Consider the following 18,374-nt stretch of genomic DNA (forward strand, 5'->3'; position numbering starts at 1 on the left):
ACACCCGTATTGAGTGGGCTTGCGGGGAGGATGGGGACCCTGCACAACAACCAAGTTGAACAAAAAAAGACCCCTGGCAATCCCTGCTTGTCGTGCAGGAGCTATGAGGTAATGCCGAAAAGACTCGCGAGCAGATCTTAGGGAGGCCGTCAAAAGAGGACATCATAAGTATCTTTCAGTCTTTTTTTCAACACGCCACGAAGAATCGGTGAAGAATGTCGTTTTTTTGTCTCTCTCCCAAAACCCCCGATAAGCCTTGCTGGACCTGAGACATTTTCGCTTTTCGATTATGTGGGCGGGCATTCGGCGATTGCAACTAGTCTAGGGAGAGTGCTCATGCAGCTTCAATCAAGTACATATGGAGTACGATCTGCTTATAGTACTCCCTAGTTGGGCGCGGCCTCGGCGGAGCGTAATGCAGCCCTATCGACCAAAAAAGCAAAGGGTCTGTGGGCTGAAGTCCCTCCTGACTGCCTCAGCTGGCCATGTATGGTTCATTATAAATAACCGGGCAGCTGTAAGCTGGTGTTAAAACAGTCATGGATCTTGAGTCACCGAACAAATAAGGAACCAAGCAACAGGGCGAAGCAAGCAGCACGCTTCTCAGCAAGGCTTGAAATGCGAACCTTTTTTGTTTTATATCTCCCTTCCGAGTCAGATTGGTATTACATATGCGCCAAACAAAGCCTGAGAGTCTCCTTTTTGCATCATCAAATTCCTTTGTAAAACTCGTCGTCATAACGCAGGCTTCCCCTTCTAAATACCGGCCAGTTCTCATCTACTTCTTGTAAGAAAACTTGGTTTCGACTTGGCCCGCAGCCCAGACGAGCGCAAAAACGCCCATCATGCTCGTGAAGATCACCAAGGGCTTCCGCAAGCTTGCGACGAGCGAGTAGTCGTATGATACTACAAGCTCCCGGTCGCGGTGCTCATCAATGAGATTGTGTGCTGTGATCACCAAAGATGTCCTTCCGATTGTATCCAGATACGTCTTCTGCGTTCCAACCTCAACAGACATGATCGATGAAGAAGGGGTCTTGGTGTGGTACTTTACGTTACTGTTTTTAAGTCTTTCAGTTAGTGCCGTCGTTCCTATTATCTCAATTTACCAACTTGTGCTTTGGATTACTTACGTGGCTCCCTCGGGAAGCAGCAGTCGTAACTGAACCTGGCTGTACTCGATACCTTCGGGCTGCTTGGGTCCCTCCAGAAAAGGCACGTTGAGCACGTATTTACCCTCGCTAGTACGGCGCACAAAGTTCTTGGCATCGGCATTCCATCCGATGGTAAAAGGGAACTTCCAACCACCAAAGATGGGGTAACGCGGCTTCACCTCCAGAAGGGCTTCACGCTTGTTGCTGCGAAACCTCGAGGTAGAGACATTGCCGATGACATCGTAGTAGTACACATCGGCACTGCCCACACGAAGAGGGAACTTGATTTCCTTGAGAGCATGTGTGGGAGAGTTGTGGTAGCTTTGGGTGGCCCACTTGACACGGCTGAACTGCGAGCTGAGGTTGGCGCCCATGTTGAAAAGAGTGTAGCGCTCCTCGAAAGCAACATTTCCACCCCAGTGGCTGACCTCAATATCCCGCTCCAGGCGGGCAATGTGCGTCACGGGCTTGGTGAACTCGAACCTGACCTGGACGGGCTCGACAGCGCCGGCAGGCTTCTCGTCAAAGGGGCCATAGGTGAGCTTGGAGCCCTGCTTTGCCGGGTTGGGCTTGTCGCCATCGACGGAGGGAAGTTTGGTGTAGTCGGGGACATTAGATGAAGAGAACTTGACTTCTGTCTTTTGCTTCGAGGTGACATAGGCCGACGGACAGTACGCAGAGAAGCGGTACGCAAGGAACTGGCTCCCGTCCTGGGTCACTTGCGCAGGCAGCGGCCTAACCGCCTTCAGGATGTTGTAGGTGATTCCCAATGTCTGCTGACCTCCAGCTTTTAGTGGAGTAGGCAATCGTATCCGGTAGTACTGCAGGTCGCTGAAGGGGAAGAATCGTCAGCACCATCTTCCAAGACCTATCGCTAAACAAGCATCTCAGATTGAGGCCGACAGAATGCTTACCTCTTTGGGTCGAACTCAACTGCTTCCACCGTAAATGGGCCTGCATCTTCGTTCTTCCGGTCCTTCACCTCGAACCCGCCCACCCGCGACAGCTCGTCGATCGTAAACGGGAAAAAGTACTCATCCTGAGGAGTGCTGGCGATATTCTCAATCAGGACATTGACCTGCTCCTTGGCATATATCTTCTCAAGAGATATGACATGAACCAGGTTGACGTTCTTGAAGACTTGAGGTGGCTTAAAGGTCGAAGGAAGGCGGACGGAGCTTGCCGTCGCGAAGCTGAGGAGCGACAGCGCAGCCGGGATGGCTGTCCAGAGCTTCATTGTGAATCAAATGAAACGAAAGTGGTCATCAACGATACTGGCGGCGCTTCCCCGTTTACAATTGGATCGTCACAGTCGTATCTCGTGACGTCGGATGCTCGATGTAAAGATCCGTCGAGACGCCGATGAAATATACCAAACCAACTAACCAAGCCGACCCGCTTCACGCTTCGAGACAGCTTGCATCAATCGATTGTAGCTGTCCCTGTCCCGTGTCGTGCAGGGATCAAGAAGCTTACGTTGCGTTTCATGTGCCACATGAGATGTCGAAGATGTGGCTGGTGAATCAACCGCTGCGCCACGTCTCCAGGATGTCATATCTACCTACCTAATTAATCAATACCTATCTAATTGCCAGGTACCCTGGTACCTAGCTGCGTCATTTCAGCTTGGCAAAACTGCAGTTGTATCGTACGACCGACCCCTCATCGCAATTGCCCCGCGGTATCCCTCTGCTGTCATTGTGTTGTACCTGCCTTTAGGCACGAGATATTTTTACACAACAAACCAGGGCGGTAGGTACCTTACACTAGGTAGGAGAAGTCTAAAACAGTAGGTGCGTTTCTCCAACCATTTCAATTGAGCGGCGGGGTTTAATAAAATTTTCTGCTCACAGCCAGTGTTTTGTCTGGCTCAGCAAGGAAAAGAAAGGTACATACAACGTATGAGGTAACAATCTACTCCCTTGCAGCCTTAGCAGGTAGCTCTTGTGGTTTACTGCGATTCACGCTTCATTTTGCGGAGCCTCGAGATTAGATAATGCTCCAGTCGGTGACTTATTTTGCTTTGGGCACATGAGTTCATTCATGTTCTTGTCGGCGTATATCTTTCTTCAACAAGAACAATCTAACGACCCAACAGCTGCATAGTACACTTAAATACCTACAAAGTCCTTAACCTGCTCATTGCCTGAGTGCTTGAGATTTTGGTAACATCAATACGCCCATACGCCCTACTTTGACGTTGTAGGGTCTTATCCATATTCTATATATATTTTACCTACGTCAACCGACAGTCCACGACAAAATGGTAGGCTTGGGTCCGAAGAAGCCGCCACCACGCAGGGGCAGTAAGTTATTTTCTTCACATGTTTTGTTTCCATTCTGGCGTACATAAATTCCTCAGGCTTCTCTAGGTTTAGTGTGACCCAACACTACTCCGATCTTGGGCAGTGCCGGGCGATCTTCTTGTGGTCGCTTGGCCTCGCTTATTATACAGAGAACAACGGACAGCCCGTTCTGGGCCATTTTGGGCAATGAACAGAACATCATGGCGGTTGGAGTTGCTGGGTGTCACAATCCCTTTTCATTCGGTCACTCAAGGGCAACTTTCTTTACTGCTATCAGAACTATTTAATTTTGAGTTTGGCTCGAGGATGGACCCCAAGACAGAAGCTTCTAGCTGTAGTCACCATTCGACTCACACAGAAGAAAGCACTGCTGGAAGAACATCCAATCCGACGACAGCCAGCCACATGCACTCCCGAATACCAAGCCAACCAACCATACCAAACCAGGCAGGCGTCAAGCGATCCGAGGAGACATACCCGAATTCTTCAAAGGCTTGGTAAAGAGGGGAAATACCGCTGGTAGTGGAAGCGGCTTCTCACGCACGACACTATTGCATCACACCCCCCGGCACACCACAAATTTGCCTGTTCACTCGTCTCCTTGCACCCTCAAGCACTTGTCAAAACAATCCTTTCCCATTCAATCTGCCTGCGCCTCAACATTTAGCTCGCTGTCCCGCATCCAGTATTTCCACATAGATCACTTTGCGCCAGTTCGCACTGTCATGCTCTATCCAAGAGCAAAAGCACTGCAGTGTTGATTACGAAATCCAAAGCTACTTACCTCTTCGGGCACTTGGTGAGCCTGCAATAAACATTCCCTCGAGCTTCCAACTCAGCCGCCTAAGCTCTACTCCGGCCTCCAAGTGTGAGAATCAATTCAACACAAGCTTTTGTTTTTGTACCTCCATCATCCCTGTTTCAGCTCAACACTTATCATCTCGATATAAACTTCCTCTTGAATCATTCACCCCTGTCGCACCCAGAGGAACAGCTTGAACAAGGGCGTAAGCAGCTAGTGAAATCTCGAGATGTCGTGGACTGTGAACAACGGGACCTTTGTTTCCACTAGGAGACAACACCAGTCATATTCACCTCACAACTCTCGCGCAGGCATGCACTTCCGCTGCTCAGTATATTCCGAGCTCTTTGAAACTGACTGAGAATACTGAACAGGCACCATGGTGGACGCTCCGAAGGATCTCGTCAAGGAGATCAAGGACCTTGAGGAGATGTTCACTGTAGATACCGCCAAGCTCAAGCAAATCACCAATCACTTTGTCGGCGAGCTTGAGCGGGGGTTGAGTGTAGAAGGCGGGGACATTGTGAGTGTGTGACCTCAGTTGGCCTGCAAGCAAGGCTCTGTTCGAATGAACAAAATATGACGCCATGGAGATGGATACCAAAACCCATTGTAGAGCTCACAACTGACATTTGGTCACAGCCTATGAACCCTACGTGGGTCATGTCCTTCCCGGACGGCTACGAGACCGGGACATTTCTGGCCCTTGACATGGGTGGTACAAACCTGAGGGTCTGCGAAATCACGCTCACTGACCAGAAGTCGGAGTTTGACATTATCCAATCCAAATACCGGATGCCCGAAGAGCTCAAGACCGGCCAGTCCGATGAGCTTTGGGACTATATCGCCGACTGCCTGCTCCAGTTCATTGAGACTCACCATGGAGACCCAAAGAAGATTGAGAAGCTGCCTTTGGGCTTCACCTTCTCTTACCCTGCAACTCAGAACTACGTCGATGAGGGCATCCTGCAGCGATGGACTAAAGGCTTCGATATCGCCGGCGTCGAAGGAAAGAATGTCGCGCCAATGCTGATGAAGGCACTGTCTGAGAGGGTGAGTTATGGTATCCGATAAATATGTGACAAGCTGAAGGGCCCAAACTAAGGACCGCAACCAGGGCGTGCCCGTCAAACTCGTGGCTCTGATCAACGACACCACTGGCACCCTCATTGCCTCGGCTTATACGGACACCCAAATGCGCATTGGCTGCATCTTTGGCACTGGTTGCAATGCTGCTTACATGGAGGAATGTGGTTCTATTCCCAAGCTGGCGCATATGAACCTGCCCCCAGAGACGCCCATGGCTATCAATTGTGAATGGGGTGCTTTCGACAACCAGCACAAGGTTCTTCCGAGGACCCCCTACGACGTGAAAATCGACGAGGACTCTCCCCGGCCTGGACAACAGGCGTTCGAGAAGATGATCGCCGGATTATACCTGGGAGAGATTTTCCGTCTTATTCTGGTTGACTTGCATGACAACCATGAGGTCCGCATCTTCAAGAACCAGGACATCTCCAAGTTGCGACGCGCCTACACCCTCGACTCGTCGTTCCTTTCAGCTATCGAGGAGTAAGTTTCCCGCAGTTGATAAACTAGCAAAAATGAGTACCCCAAAAGGAATACTAACATGAACATAGCGACCCCTGGGAGAACCTGTCCGAGACCTTGGACCTGTTCCAGGACAAGCTCAACTTGGTTCCTAACCGGAACGAGCTCGAACTCATCCGACGCACTGCGGAGCTGATCGGCACTCGAGCTGCCAGACTTTCAGCATGCGGTGTGGCCGCAATCTGCAAGAAGAAGAACTACCGCTCTTGCCATGTGGGCGCCGATGGATCTGTCTTCAACAAGTATCCCAACTTCAAGCAGCGGGGTGCCCAGGCCCTCAGGGAGATCCTCGACTGGCCTGCAAAGGAGGATCCCAAGGAGGAGGATCCTATTGAGATTCTTGCGGCTGAGGATGGCAGTGGTGTAGGTGCCGCGCTCATTGCTGCGTTGACGCTAAAGAGGGCCAAAGAGGGTAATTTCCACGGCATCAGCAACCCAGAGAACTTTAAGTGAGGTGACAGTTTGTCCCTCAACGGGATTCGGCGTACGTCGGTCTCATGATGCACCACACTATTGCAACGGATCATGAACCAAACCCATACGCAGCTATCCAGATTGTAGACCTTGATAGATTTCTCCGCCCTATGTCCCGAGAAACAACCTAAAACCCCTTTCCCATCCCTTCAAGATCTATGTATTTATGCGGATATCGTGAACTGATTATAAAAGGGGTTGAGAGTTGTTGTGCCAAAATCGGTTTGCGAAACACCTCGGACTTAAGATAATTAATGGCAATACTGGACACAAGTCTGGATCATCAGCCCAAAAAGGTGCACACTGGTAGGCGATAATCTGCCAGTAATGGATTAGCACAGACCTCGCATAGGATCGATTCACGTTTAGATATCCGTGACAAGGAGGGCATCCAGGGAAGATGTGCAAACTTACTGTCAAGAGTCCAGTACCTCCTCTTAACACCCTCCCACTCTCCTTTGCCAGCCTCGGCCATTCGATCCATGTCAACAGGGACGTCGGTCCAGTCTACATCGAGCCCTGCCTCAGCTAGATGCATCTCAGAAACGTTGATGTAAACATCGTAGCAAATTCGCCTGTCGGCTCCCAGTCCATTGAAGAAACCGAATCGACCCTCGGAATCAAGCAGACCTGGTATAAACTCGGTAAAGAACATGCGGAGCTGGCTGTAGTCCTCACCGAACGTGTCAAAGTAGATTGCGTCGTATACCTCTCCAGCCTCGAGGAGTTCACGGCAGACGTCTTGCCATCTGCCTTGATGCATCTTGAAGGCGCCCGGTTCAGGCCCGGACTCTTCCCAAGCCGCGCCGAACTTTGAGTCCGGTGCGGTCTTGGCATGTTGGATCACGGCGGGATGTGCCTCTATGATGTGGTGCCGGGACGGCTTTGTTTCTGCAAACATGCTGTCGATGATTCCCATACCGAAGCCGACATTCAGGATCCGTTTGCCAGCGGGCAGCTCAGGCAGCAGGGCATCGACGCTGCGGCGCATGATATCCGTCTCCCAAGCCATCATGACGCCGTTGCCGGCATCGTCAACCAGCGCGCCAGCGTTGTAGGTCAGTTTGGACGCGAGGTAGGCTTCGCTCTCGACGGTGTGCTTCTCCGTCGGGGCGTCGGCGACGACCGCGGCCTTCAAGGCATCCACGTCGACGAGCTCCGGCGCCTCTTCGCCATTCTCAATATCCAAGTCCACCACCTCCACTGCCTCCTCCTGCTCCATCTCGCTGTCGCCGCTCGAGAGCGCCTCGTAGCCGTCCATCAGCCCAAACAGCATCTCGGCGCGCACGCCGGCGTCGCGGCACATGGCGTACAGGTCGTCCAGCCCCTCACGCAGCGCCACACATCCGGGCGTCTCGTCCTTGTCGTCGACGTCGTTCCAGATGGCACCGGACCAGAACAGCTCCGTTAGGGTCTTGCGCGCCAGGTCCATGGTTGCAGTGTCGTCGGCGGCAGTGCCGGCGGCAGCCCGCACGGCGGCGTGCAGCGGGGTCTCGCGCGTCTCTGGGTCCTGCACGCTGGCCTTGCCGGGCTCATCTAGCAGCTTCTTGAGCAAGGGCGCATCGTGGGCAGCTGCAGCGCGGAGGATCGCGGCCGTCTCCTCGGGGCAGGATGGTGATATGCGCGGCTGGGCTTGGGGTGGTGCGGTGGCGGCCGGCGCCGTTGGGGGTGCGGCGGTGGCCATGGTGGGTAAACTGGGATAAGGAGAGCTTGGTATGGTTGATTGAGAGGGTGAAAATGTTGTTGGAGTCGGTGTGTGTATGTACGGCACTTTGGCGCAATTTCCAGACTGTTTTTTCTTGCGATTTTTTTTTTCTAGGACGGACCCCTCCGGCTTGCTACGGCAGGAATGCGGGGCACTTTGACGGACTTGGCTTCCGGGCCCGAGCCGTCATGGTGTGGACCGCGCATCGGGTTTGTTTGACTCAACTTTTTCAGTCGGAAAACCTACCCTGTATCAATGGACTACCTGATATCATTAATTGCCCTGGATCGACAAGATCCATGGCAGAGGCGGCTGTCTAGAACTTTTGACGCGCATAACCGGCTCGAAGACAGTGCGCTGAGTGAACGGGCAACGGGTACAAGGTGGGGTTCAAGGCGCCGAGTCTCCAACGGGCTCATCCATGATCCCTGTCAAGTCGAGATCGAGACTGTAACCATTGACCAATCAGAAGCATTCTTGAAAAACGTGGACGGCAATAGTGGGGACTCAGTCACGAACTGAGCACACGACCTCCCTGGTCCAAAAGCTTCACTTCCTCGGTGGCGATGCTCACCACAGCATGGCCAAGGTTGAGATATGTTTGTCTGCAGCACGCTCCGTACCTAATCCACATTCAGCGCCAAATTAATTAGTAGCTGCAGATTTTTTTTCAATTGATATATTTTTGTATTTTATTTATTTTTTCTCACCCTACGAACGAGCGCCTATTGGACTGTCCCGCGAAACGAGCCAGTCGCGAACCACAGATGCTAACCAAGGTCGGGTAGCCACAGCAAGAGCCGACCCGCAAGCTCCTGCAAAGAGCTAACACAACCTACCCAGTTAGCGCTGAACTACGAAACTGGTCCTCAGAGCAAGGACATCATTTTGGTTGCCGTCGCCAGAGTCACCCGCCTGGTTCCCATTGCTTTTAATTCTGCCCTGGGAACGTACTGTGTACCTACCTATATTACTACAGTCGGTACCTTACTTGCCCAGCTAAGGTGCTCATCGGATATCTTGGCTGCCCTACCTCCTTGGGCGAATACTATTTACGGTACCAGCTCCCCTTCCTTTTTTCTATACCTCAACCGCATTGCCCTCGAGAGACGACAACAAGCCTATCAATGGCGTAATTCTTTGGAATTCGCTTTGTTTTGCGCTACCTTGCCGCCCTTTGGTAGCTTCGACAACCGTCCCGACCCATGCTAATTATTGAATACGATCTTGCCACAAAGAAGCGAAGCTGGCACTCGACCAGACTGTCCGGTCCATACCATCTCGACCGGCCCAACGTCGTCGTCATGAAGTTCGCCGAGCAGCTGCGGGCCAGCATAATACCCGAGTACCAATGGTACTACCTCGACTACCCGGGCCTCAAAGCTGAGCTTAAGCAACCGAGCGGACCGATCCAAAAGGACACGGGAGTCCGGGAATGGTCAGAGGATGATGAGACTCGCTTCGTGCGCAAGCTCGAGGCGGAACTCGAAAAGATCCACCAGAAGCAGCAGGTCAAGTCCATCGAGATCACCAGGAGGATCGCCGTCTGCGAGAAGGAGGTTATGGATACCATCAGGCGCCAAAACGAACGCGGCACCGGTCCTGGCCCTACCGAGGAGGAGTTTGACCTCCACGAGTCGGATCTGAGCGATATCATCGCAGACGTCCACGACCTTGCCAAGTTTGTTCAAGTCAACTACACTGGGTTTTATAAGATTATCAAGAAGCATGACGTACGTATGCTCCTCCTTGCGGCCAGCGCCTAGATGGGTGGTTGCGCGGGGGTTCTATGCTGACCTTTCCTCCGCTTGTTGTAATGTAGAAAATGACTGGCTGGCATCTGAAGCCCGTCTGGGACAGTCGGTTGAAGGCGAAGCCGTTCTACAAGGAGAACTATGACGCTCAGGTTGTCAAGCTCTCAAAGCTGTATGACCTGGCCCGCACACGAGGCAATCCTGTTCAGGGTGACAGCGCAGCTGGTGGCGGACAGGCCAGCTTTGTCCGAAACACCACAAAGTATTGGGTTCACCCGGACAACGTTACCGAGTTGAAGCTCATCATCCTCAAGCACCTACCGGTCCTCGTCTTCAACGCAAGTAAGGAATTCGAGGTAGCTGACTCGGCCATCACATCGATCTACTACGACAACCCGGACACATGGGAACTTTATGAGGGGCGACTCAAAAAGACGGAGGGGGCCGAGGCCATCCGTCTTCGTTGGTACGGCGGCATGGACACGGAAACGATATTTGTTGAACGAAAGACGCATCGCGAAGACTGGACGGGCGAGAAGTCGGTCAAGGCGCGCTTCCCCATCAAGGAGAAGAATGTGAACTCGTACATGAAGGGAGACCTCCTACCTGCGGCTGTGTTTGAAAAGGCGCGTCGGGAAGGCAAGAAGCCCCAGAAAGTGCTCGATGAGCAAGAGCGTCTCGCGGCCGAGATTCAGTATTCGGTGCTGAAGAAGGGTTACAAGCCAGTGTGTCGGTCATTTTACAACCGCACAGCTTTCCAGTTGCCGGCGGATGCACGAGTGCGTATCTCGCTCGATACTGAGCTCTGCATGATACGAGAAGATGACCTGGATGGCAAGAAGCGTGCTGGTGATAACTGGCGACGGATGGACATTGGGATCGATCACCCGTTCAGCCAGCTGCCGCCCGAGGACATTGTTCGGTTCCCCTATGCCGTGCTGGAGGTTAAGCTGCAGACACATGTGGGACAGCAACCACCAGACTGGGTGCGCCAGCTCATTTCGAGCCACCTGGTAGAGTCGGTGCCCAAGTTTTCGAAATTCATCCATGGATGTGCGAGCCTGTTTGAGGACAGAATTAATCTGTTGCCCTTTTGGCACCCGCAAATGGATGTTGACATCAGAAAACCACGGACGCACAACTTCGGCATCCACCGACCGGCAGCCAACTCGGCAGCAACAGCCACCACCGACGATGAAGAGGACGAGCTTGATTCGGACGAGGAGGAGGCAGAAGATGCAGGCAAGAATGGTGTGGCCAGCTCGCATGCTGCCAACGGAAATGGTGAATCGTCCAGCCGGGGACTTCACCGTGGTCAGCGAGCACAAGACGTTGAAGACCAGACTGTGGCGCAGCCAGTGGCTGATGAGGATTATCCCGTCTACGACTCGGACGTGGAGGAGGATGAAGACGTTAGGCTAGAGGAGGCGCGGAGAGTGGGTGGTTGGGACTACTACTCGACACTGTTTTCCATATATTCTGGTAAAGCCGCGCATACGGGGCTGGCAGTGGCGAAGGCGCTCATCCCGCGCCCACGAGGCTCGGCCATTCCGAGAAGCGAGCGCAATGAGGCTCTCTGGGGAAGCGAGGACACGAGTCTGAAACGCTTCAAGGCGCCCAAGGGCAAGAAGATTCATGTGCCGGTTCGTGTCGAACCAAAGGTGTACTTTGCCGCCGAGCGCACCTTTTTGGGTTGGGTGAGTAGTCGTGTTTTTTGTTTTAACAAGTCACATGGCACTGGATGCTAACGGATTACACAGCTCGAGTATTCGATTTACGTGGGTATGATTGCTACAACATTGCTGAACTTTGGCGACAAGCCCAACAGCATGGCATTTGTGGTAGCCGGTGCCTTCACGATTGTTGCAATTCTTTGCTTGATATACTCGGTGGCTATCTACCTCTACAGAAGCCGGGCGATCCGCACGCGCCGAGCATCGGCGAAGTACTACGACAAGTTGGGTCCTTCAGCTCTGTGTGTGACATTGTTCCTTGCGGTTGCTTTGAACTTTGGGTTCGAGGGGTACAAGAGAAGTATTTGGTAGGGCCTTTGTGACAGTACTTTGCTAAGGAGTTTGTGGAGGGAAGAAAAAGAAAAAAAAAAGCAGTTGAGGACGCTTGTATGCGTCAACGTGTAATGGTGTACATAGGCGGGCCTGCATCCTAGAATATAGTTTCCTTTATATCTTGACCTGTAGTGTAGTGTTGTTCTTTTTCCCCTTGTCTGTTCTTTGTTGACACCCATGTGAGTGTTTTTGGGTTGAATGTTGTCACTGGAGGTGGTCGAGAAGATTACTTGTTTGGACAAACAGTATATGGATCATCTGAACTGACTATGCGTCCAATGTAAGCTTATTTATTTGTGAGACAGTACGCGACAAGAAACAGCCTTGCGATGAGTACACCCCAGGTTCACTGGCGAATGTGCAAAATGATGACAATAATAAGGTCGACTAGGCTTAGAAAGATCAATCAGGATGATTTCCGACGAATTATATACTGTCTGCTGGTCAATTAGACCTAGTAGTCGAGAAGCCGGTCCGAAACCGAATCGTCCTGGGGCTGAAAAAGAAGTCACCGAGCTGGCTGCAAGACGGACATTTTAAGGGGTGAAAAAAATGGCCGAGACTGAAATGGTGTTTGGAGAAGTAGCCGACTACATACAGAAACTGACTAGCTTCGGGTCGGGTTTAAACGGGCGCGTACAGAAAGAAACGAATGGCCAGACTCGCCCCATGTTTGTTGGTAAGTAGGTGCCTTGTATAAGAGATGAAGTCGTACCATTCCCGAAAACAAAAAAAAAGAGAGCAGTAAAATCGACAAGTGTTCGCTCATCAACAAAAAAAGAAAACAAGACAGAGCTAAATCATGACCATGACTATGACCACAGCCATGGCCAAGACGCAAGGAGCAAATGATACAAAATTTGGACATTCTGTACCGCCAGAAGGCCCCCATACCATCACGACGCACGTTCCCGGATGGAATTCGGTGCAGGGTTTGATCAAAGGCGATGTTGACCTGTTGCAAAAAGTCCGGAGCATATACCCCCGCTTTGGGCCGTTTGGCGTCGTTGCACAGGTATGCGCAAAGCTTCCCTATATGAAACATATATGTAGACCTTAATCCTGATCCAAAAAAAACCTCCTCGAACCCCTCCTCAGCTGTCAATGGCCGTCCACAAAAAGCTGGGCCTGTCAGAATCTCAGGCATGCTTCGTATGGGCGTGTCCCGACGCCTTGGAAAAGACTAGGCAGCACGCCTGCTCCTCCTTCCGGGACGACAAGGACAGGATCAAGGATGCGTCCGAGATCTCCGAGACGGTTGTCCGTATCAAGCTCGGCTCAGACACGCTCAAGCTTCACGTCACCATTGGCCCGGCTGCAAACCGCAAAGCTATGGTGTTCACGTGGCAGCTGGTCGGTTCGGGGACGTCGACGAGGCTCGCACAGGCGCTGCTGCCTGTGATAGACACGTCATTGGAGGTGGTGGGTGTGGGTGCTGGAGATGAAGAGGAGTCGCTGCCCGAGGGGCTACCCGAAGGCGACTCACACGTCGCCCTCCGCCGACGCATCCTGGAGTTGCTGCAGCGCTCCCCCATCGACCCAGCACGCGCGGCGCAGCTCAGGCCCGACGACGTCTACCTCTACCCCAGCGGCATGACGGCCATTGTGCGCCACCACGAGGCCATGGCGGCCTACCGCCCGGGCAAGGTGCTCTGCCTGGGTGCCTTGTTCAAGCACACCTGGCTGCAGTTCTCCGAGGGTGCAGGTGACGGGATGAAGCACTTTGGCGCCTGCCAAGACGACGACTTCATCTCTCAGGTTGGCGAGTGGCTCGAGGACGAGTACCGGGATGGGAGGCAGGTTAGCTACTGCTTCGTCGAGTTTCCATCGAACCCCATCCTCGTCTCGGCCGATCTCAAAGGCCTGCGGAGTCTTGTAAGTTTCGTCTGCTAGCCCGCGACCCCTGAATCCCTGATCAAGACAACTCTCCCACACCGATTCTTCACCAGTACACAACGAAAACAAACATGATGCTAACAAAATATACGGCACAAACAGGCCGACAAGTACAACTTCCCCCTCGTGGTAGACGACACAGTCGGCTCCTTTGCCAATATCGACGTCCTCCCCGTGGCCGACGTCATCATCACCTCCCTGACCAAGTCCTTCAGCGGCTACGCCGACGTGATGGGCGGCTCCGTGGTCCTGAACCCGTCCATGCCGCGGCACTACGGCGCCCTGTCCCGCACCCTTGCCTCGCAGCACCGCAACGAGCTCTTCGCCGCCGACGCCGCGACCCTCGTGTCCAACAGCGCCGACCACCTGGCCCGCAGCACCATCCTGAACCGCAACGCGGCGGCGCTGGCCGAGACGCTGGCGCGCGCCACCGACGTCGTCGCGGGCGTCAATCACGCCCGCCACGGCGGCACGTATGCAAACTACGCCGCCTTCAAGCGGCCCGCGACCGACGACTTTGCGCCGGGCGACGCCTGTCTGCTCAGCGTGGACTTTGCAGACCTCGACACCGCCGTCACCTTCTACAACGGCTGCGGCTTCTTCCACAGCGGCCACCTGGGCGCGCACAGGACCCTGGCCGTGCCGTTTAGTTACATGGTCTATCACTGCGCGGGCGAGGAGGAGGGGAGGTACCACGCCGCGTACGGCTGTCGGGCCGCGCAGGTGCGTCTGAGCGCCGGGCTCGAGGACGAGGCTGAGCTCGTCGCCATTGTTGAGGAAGCGCTGGCCAAGACAAGGGCTGCTGTGGCGGCGGGGAGGAAGAATGGGGTAGAGGCGGGCAATGGTGTGGCTTGATGTTTTGACGTTTTTTAGTGCAGCTTGTACTGCTATCTCCCTTCAGTCATAAATCTTGTACATCTTAGCTTTTAGCATTAACAAGCAGGCCTCAATTTTATTTTGCTCACCTGCTGTCCCCTGAATCTTTGACATGGTGTTGCAACAGAAAACAAGAACAACTAACATGGAAAATCATTACCCCAATTAACCACCTAGACACATCAACTCATCACTCATGGCTTTCTTGCACTTTAGGCAAGGCCTCATCCTCATCCCAATACAATCACTCTCCCGATCAAACCTGGGCTGTGATCCTCCTGATTTGCTTCCTCGGCCCCTCTCCGGATATGGTGACGGCGCCGTCCATCTCCAATGCCCTTATGCACTCGGCAAAATCGCTGGCCTCGACCGGGACGCTGGCACCCTCGCTCAGCTTCCTGGCCACCTCACTGTACCGCACCTGGTGCCCGCCGGCTGTCATCTCGTCCAGCAGCCCCAGGACGGCGGCCTTGAGGTCCTCGCGACGTCGCCTCTCGGCCGCACTCGTGCCCTCAGTCAACAGCGACATGTCGATACGGCCCTGAGCGTCCGTAGCCGCCGTCTTGAGTGCCGACTTGATGAGACGGTTGGCTTCGCGGACGTCGGATGCGCTGACCTCTGTTGCGAGCCGCATCTTAGCGTGCGCCTCGGAGAGACGGATCATCGATTCCAGCTGACGCGTCGTCGCCGTGATACGCTTCTCGGCAGAGCGGACGTCCTCGCCCAACTTGCGCATCTCCACGTAGGCGTCCACCAGCTCGCGAGCCGCCTCCTGGCTGATGGTGGGGTGGATGTTGGCGCGGGCATATGAGATGTACGACGTGAGAAATTCGACGGGCTACGGTAACGTTGGATAGATGTTAGAAAGCTTCACAGGCACGGCAAACTCAACTGACGGATGGAATATGATTTGATGACTTACCAAAATCTCGTTGGCAGAGCTTGCAGACTCTGGTTTATCCTCCAAGTACATCGACAAGAGATGCTTGGCTAGGCGACGATCGTTCTTCTCGTCAACACGGTCAAGGATCAGGTACACAAGATCGAAACGAGAAAGAAGAGTAGGTGGGAGATCAATGTTTTGCGGCACTGGAAGATCGGGGTTGTATCGACTGCCAATAGGGTTTGCCGACGCTAGGATACTTGTGCGAGCATTCAGGGTTGTGATGATGCCTGCCTTGGCCACTGAAACCGTCTGCTGCTCCATTACTTCGTGGAGAACTGATCGTGTGGCGTCCGACATTTTATCAAACTCGTCGATGCAGCAAACACCTCCGTCCGAGAGAACCAAGGCACCGGACTCGAGTACCAGCTGCCGTGTTTCGGGGTCACGCGTCACGTACGCTGTCAAACCCACAGCGGAAGAGCCCTTGCCACTGGTGTAGATGCCTCGAGGAGCAATCTTGTGCACATACTGGAGGATCTGGGATTTCGAGGTCGAAGGGTCGCCACAAAGCAGTACGTTGATGTCGCCACGATACTTTGGACTGCCTCCCTTTTGGAAGCTTTTGTTTGTGCCTCCAAACAGTTGCAGTAGGATTCCCTTCTTCACGTCATCCATTTCATAGATTGACGGAGCCAGAGATCTCGCCAACAGCTCGTAGATATCGTCTCGCTGTGCAGTTTCCCTAATCTTCTCTTCCTCCTCGGGGCTGATCTTACGAGTCTCCTGCATGTTGGCATCTCCCTCTCCAGCCTCTACCTCGTCGTCCTCAGCAGCCAGGTCCAGCGTTGAGGGGTCAACTCCCATTCGCTTGTTGTCGACCTTTTGAATGTGCAAAACGTCGACATATGTCTTGTGGACACTCTTGACTGATCTTTGACGGGGGTTCACACGAACGGGCATGACCCTGAAAATTCCAGTGAGTTGCACCCTGTCACCAGCCTTGCAAAAGTCCACAAGCTCATTATAAGCGCACACGGAGACCGAGTGAGGAGTCTGACCGGCAGGCACTTCGTCGGGGGTCTCTTGCAGCTTGATGACCTGCTTGTCGGCAAATGCACAACGGTTGTGAACAATCTGCATCGAGTTCTTGGCAGAACACATCTGCCGCGGGCACTCAGTCGGCTCCTTGATCCTGCCACGATCGATTGTGACAGTGACTGAGTGATTGCAGACGCTGCACTTGAAATGTGCATCCCTCATGTCCGGGATGACGGGTGTCGTCCGAATCACAAGGCCTTTGACAGTAATCAGCTTGTCCATGTCTGATGGGTTCAGATCTCGGAGGTTTGTTGTCTTCTCCAGCCCAAAGGGGCGGATTGCGTAAGTTGTCTGGGCTACTTGCTCCTCCAAGTCATTTTCAGGCTCGGCACCCGGCCGGGGAGTTGCTGGACCGCCGAACTCTGAACTGGCATATTGCGGCTCCGAGCTTGGGGTAGCCGCCATTGGGGTGGCTCGGGCACCAGCGCTGCTCTGAGAACGCTGTCTCACCATCTCTGCCTGGGCAAGATCCTCCATCATGTTTGTCAAAGCTTGATCCATAATGGGAACAAGCTCTTGGGGATAAGCCTGTATCTGGTGCCATAGTTTGATCGTGCGCGGGTACGCCTTGAGGTCACGGAGATCGACATAGAGCCGCGAAGTTCCCAGCAAAAGCATAGTCTCCATGGCCTCCATGTAGGGTCGGGACTCTGCGTCATCTCGTTGAGAAGTCTCGGCCTCTGTCATTCCATCCGACCAGAGCCGGTATTTCCTGGTAAAGTTCCGCGCAAAGTCCTTGAAAGACGCAAACGTATCATCGATGGAAACCGTGGTACCCCAGATCAGGCCGCCACTGTCGCCACCCAAGGCATTGGCTTCTGAAGTATCAGGGTTGACCGTTCGGAATGATGGCGCATCTGAGCCAACCTCTGTAACGACATTACCAGACGGGTCTAGTACCACACGCCTTGGGCGCGAGGACCTCAGTAGGGCATCGGGGTTGATGTCACCTCGACGGTTACGGGCAGAGCCTGAGCGTGAGCCGACAAAAATGCCACTGCTTTCACTGCGAAGAGTATCTGAAAGGGGATTGAAAGCACGTCCGGGACTGGAACTCTCGTATCGAATAGGAGAAGACTCTGCCAAGATGCATTCAGGTTAGTATTGGACCAGCAGACCAGAATAGATAGGGGCAGACACATTGTTGCCTCCAGTAGATAGCCATACCTCCAATGAGCCCACTACCACTCGCCCTTGGCGTCCGTTCAGGGTCATCTTGACTGTCTGTCTGCTGGCGCAACGGTGAGCTGGGAGTGGCATTGGAGCGGCGAGCCGTGGACTGGCTGTGGGTCATCTGGCGCAAGGGAGAAGAAGGCTCCTGGGTTCTGCTGCCGTTGGCCGGAGACGACTGATAAAACATGGGACTAGAAGCCAGCTGCGACTGCCTGGGACCGCGGGGCGTCCCTCGGACTGACGATGCCGGCTCCTGGTCCTCTGCAGCATTAGACGGTCCCGCCTGGGCGTTGCGCGCGGCATTGCGCGAGGGGGTCGCCGACTGCGAACTCCGTGTTCGCCTACCAGATGGTGTAGACATTGCGAACACAATATGGGTATAGCCCAAGTGTAGAGAGGCGTTTCTGTCTGTGCGTGGGGGTTGTCGCAAAATGTATAAAATCCAGTTTGTTGATGATGAGGTCTGAGTGTGGAGTGAGTGGGCGGGTGCGGCTGGTTGACGGGAGAACGAGGACCAAAAAAGGCAATCAATCAATCTATGGAGGGGAAAATGCTAGTTCTAGAGTAGAAAAC

General features: G+C 53.6%; 7 protein-coding genes across 7 annotated transcripts; 4 read left to right on the forward strand and 3 right to left on the reverse strand.

Moving 5' to 3' along the window:
* Positions 1–627: 627 nt before the first annotated feature.
* On the reverse strand, positions 628–2,648 carry MGG_09287 (oligosaccharyltransferase alpha subunit). The gene is made up of 3 exons (XM_003709888.1): positions 2,069–2,648; positions 1,134–1,985; positions 628–1,058 (listed from the first exon to the last, which is right to left on the reverse strand). Exons 1-3 carry the CDS (start codon positions 2,389–2,391, stop codon positions 779–781), a joined length of 1,455 nt encoding a protein of 484 aa, XP_003709936.1. The 5' UTR covers positions 2,392–2,648; the 3' UTR covers positions 628–778.
* Positions 2,649–3,417: 769 nt separating this feature from the next.
* MGG_09288 (uncharacterized protein) lies at positions 3,418–3,650 on the forward strand (the record flags this gene model as incomplete). The annotated part of the gene is made up of 2 exons (XM_003709889.1): positions 3,418–3,460; positions 3,517–3,650. 2 exons carry the CDS (start codon positions 3,418–3,420, stop codon positions 3,648–3,650), a joined length of 177 nt encoding a protein of 58 aa, XP_003709937.1.
* Positions 3,651–4,641: 991 nt separating this feature from the next.
* On the forward strand, positions 4,642–6,326 carry MGG_09289 (hexokinase; the record flags this gene model as incomplete). The annotated part of the gene is made up of 4 exons (XM_003709890.1): positions 4,642–4,785; positions 4,905–5,315; positions 5,368–5,834; positions 5,903–6,326. The coding sequence occupies 4 exons, from the start codon at positions 4,642–4,644 to the stop codon at positions 6,324–6,326; spliced, it is 1,446 nt and encodes a 481-aa protein (XP_003709938.1).
* A 304-nt stretch (positions 6,327–6,630) lies between these two features.
* Positions 6,631–8,031, reverse strand: MGG_09290 (arginine N-methyltransferase 2; the record flags this gene model as incomplete). Its single annotated transcript, XM_003709891.1, has 2 exons — positions 6,631–6,665; positions 6,762–8,031. The coding sequence occupies 2 exons, from the start codon at positions 8,029–8,031 to the stop codon at positions 6,631–6,633; spliced, it is 1,305 nt and encodes a 434-aa protein (XP_003709939.1).
* Positions 8,032–8,619: 588 nt separating this feature from the next.
* On the forward strand, positions 8,620–12,126 carry MGG_09291 (vacuolar transporter chaperone 4). The gene is made up of 4 exons (XM_003709892.1): positions 8,620–9,109; positions 9,291–9,785; positions 9,875–11,503; positions 11,567–12,126. The coding sequence occupies exons 2-4, from the start codon at positions 9,357–9,359 to the stop codon at positions 11,849–11,851; spliced, it is 2,343 nt and encodes a 780-aa protein (XP_003709940.1). The 5' UTR covers positions 8,620–9,109; positions 9,291–9,356; the 3' UTR covers positions 11,852–12,126.
* Positions 12,127–12,615: 489 nt separating this feature from the next.
* MGG_09292 (cystathionine gamma-synthase) lies at positions 12,616–14,732 on the forward strand. Its single transcript, XM_003709893.1, has 3 exons — positions 12,616–12,887; positions 12,971–13,747; positions 13,871–14,732. Exons 1-3 carry the CDS (start codon positions 12,675–12,677, stop codon positions 14,621–14,623), a joined length of 1,743 nt encoding a protein of 580 aa, XP_003709941.1. The 5' UTR covers positions 12,616–12,674; the 3' UTR covers positions 14,624–14,732.
* Positions 14,343–18,361, reverse strand: MGG_09293 (DNA replication licensing factor mcm4). Its single transcript, XM_003709894.1, has 3 exons — positions 17,796–18,361; positions 15,567–17,707; positions 14,343–15,482 (listed from the first exon to the last, which is right to left on the reverse strand). The coding sequence occupies exons 1-3, from the start codon at positions 18,160–18,162 to the stop codon at positions 14,901–14,903; spliced, it is 3,090 nt and encodes a 1,029-aa protein (XP_003709942.1). The 5' UTR covers positions 18,163–18,361; the 3' UTR covers positions 14,343–14,900.
* Positions 18,362–18,374: the final 13 nt, after the last annotated feature.

Source organism: Pyricularia oryzae, chromosome 1 (genome assembly GCF_000002495.2).
Source record: "Pyricularia oryzae 70-15 chromosome 1, whole genome shotgun sequence".
Taxonomy (NCBI): Eukaryota; Fungi; Ascomycota; class Sordariomycetes; order Magnaporthales; family Pyriculariaceae; genus Pyricularia; species Pyricularia oryzae.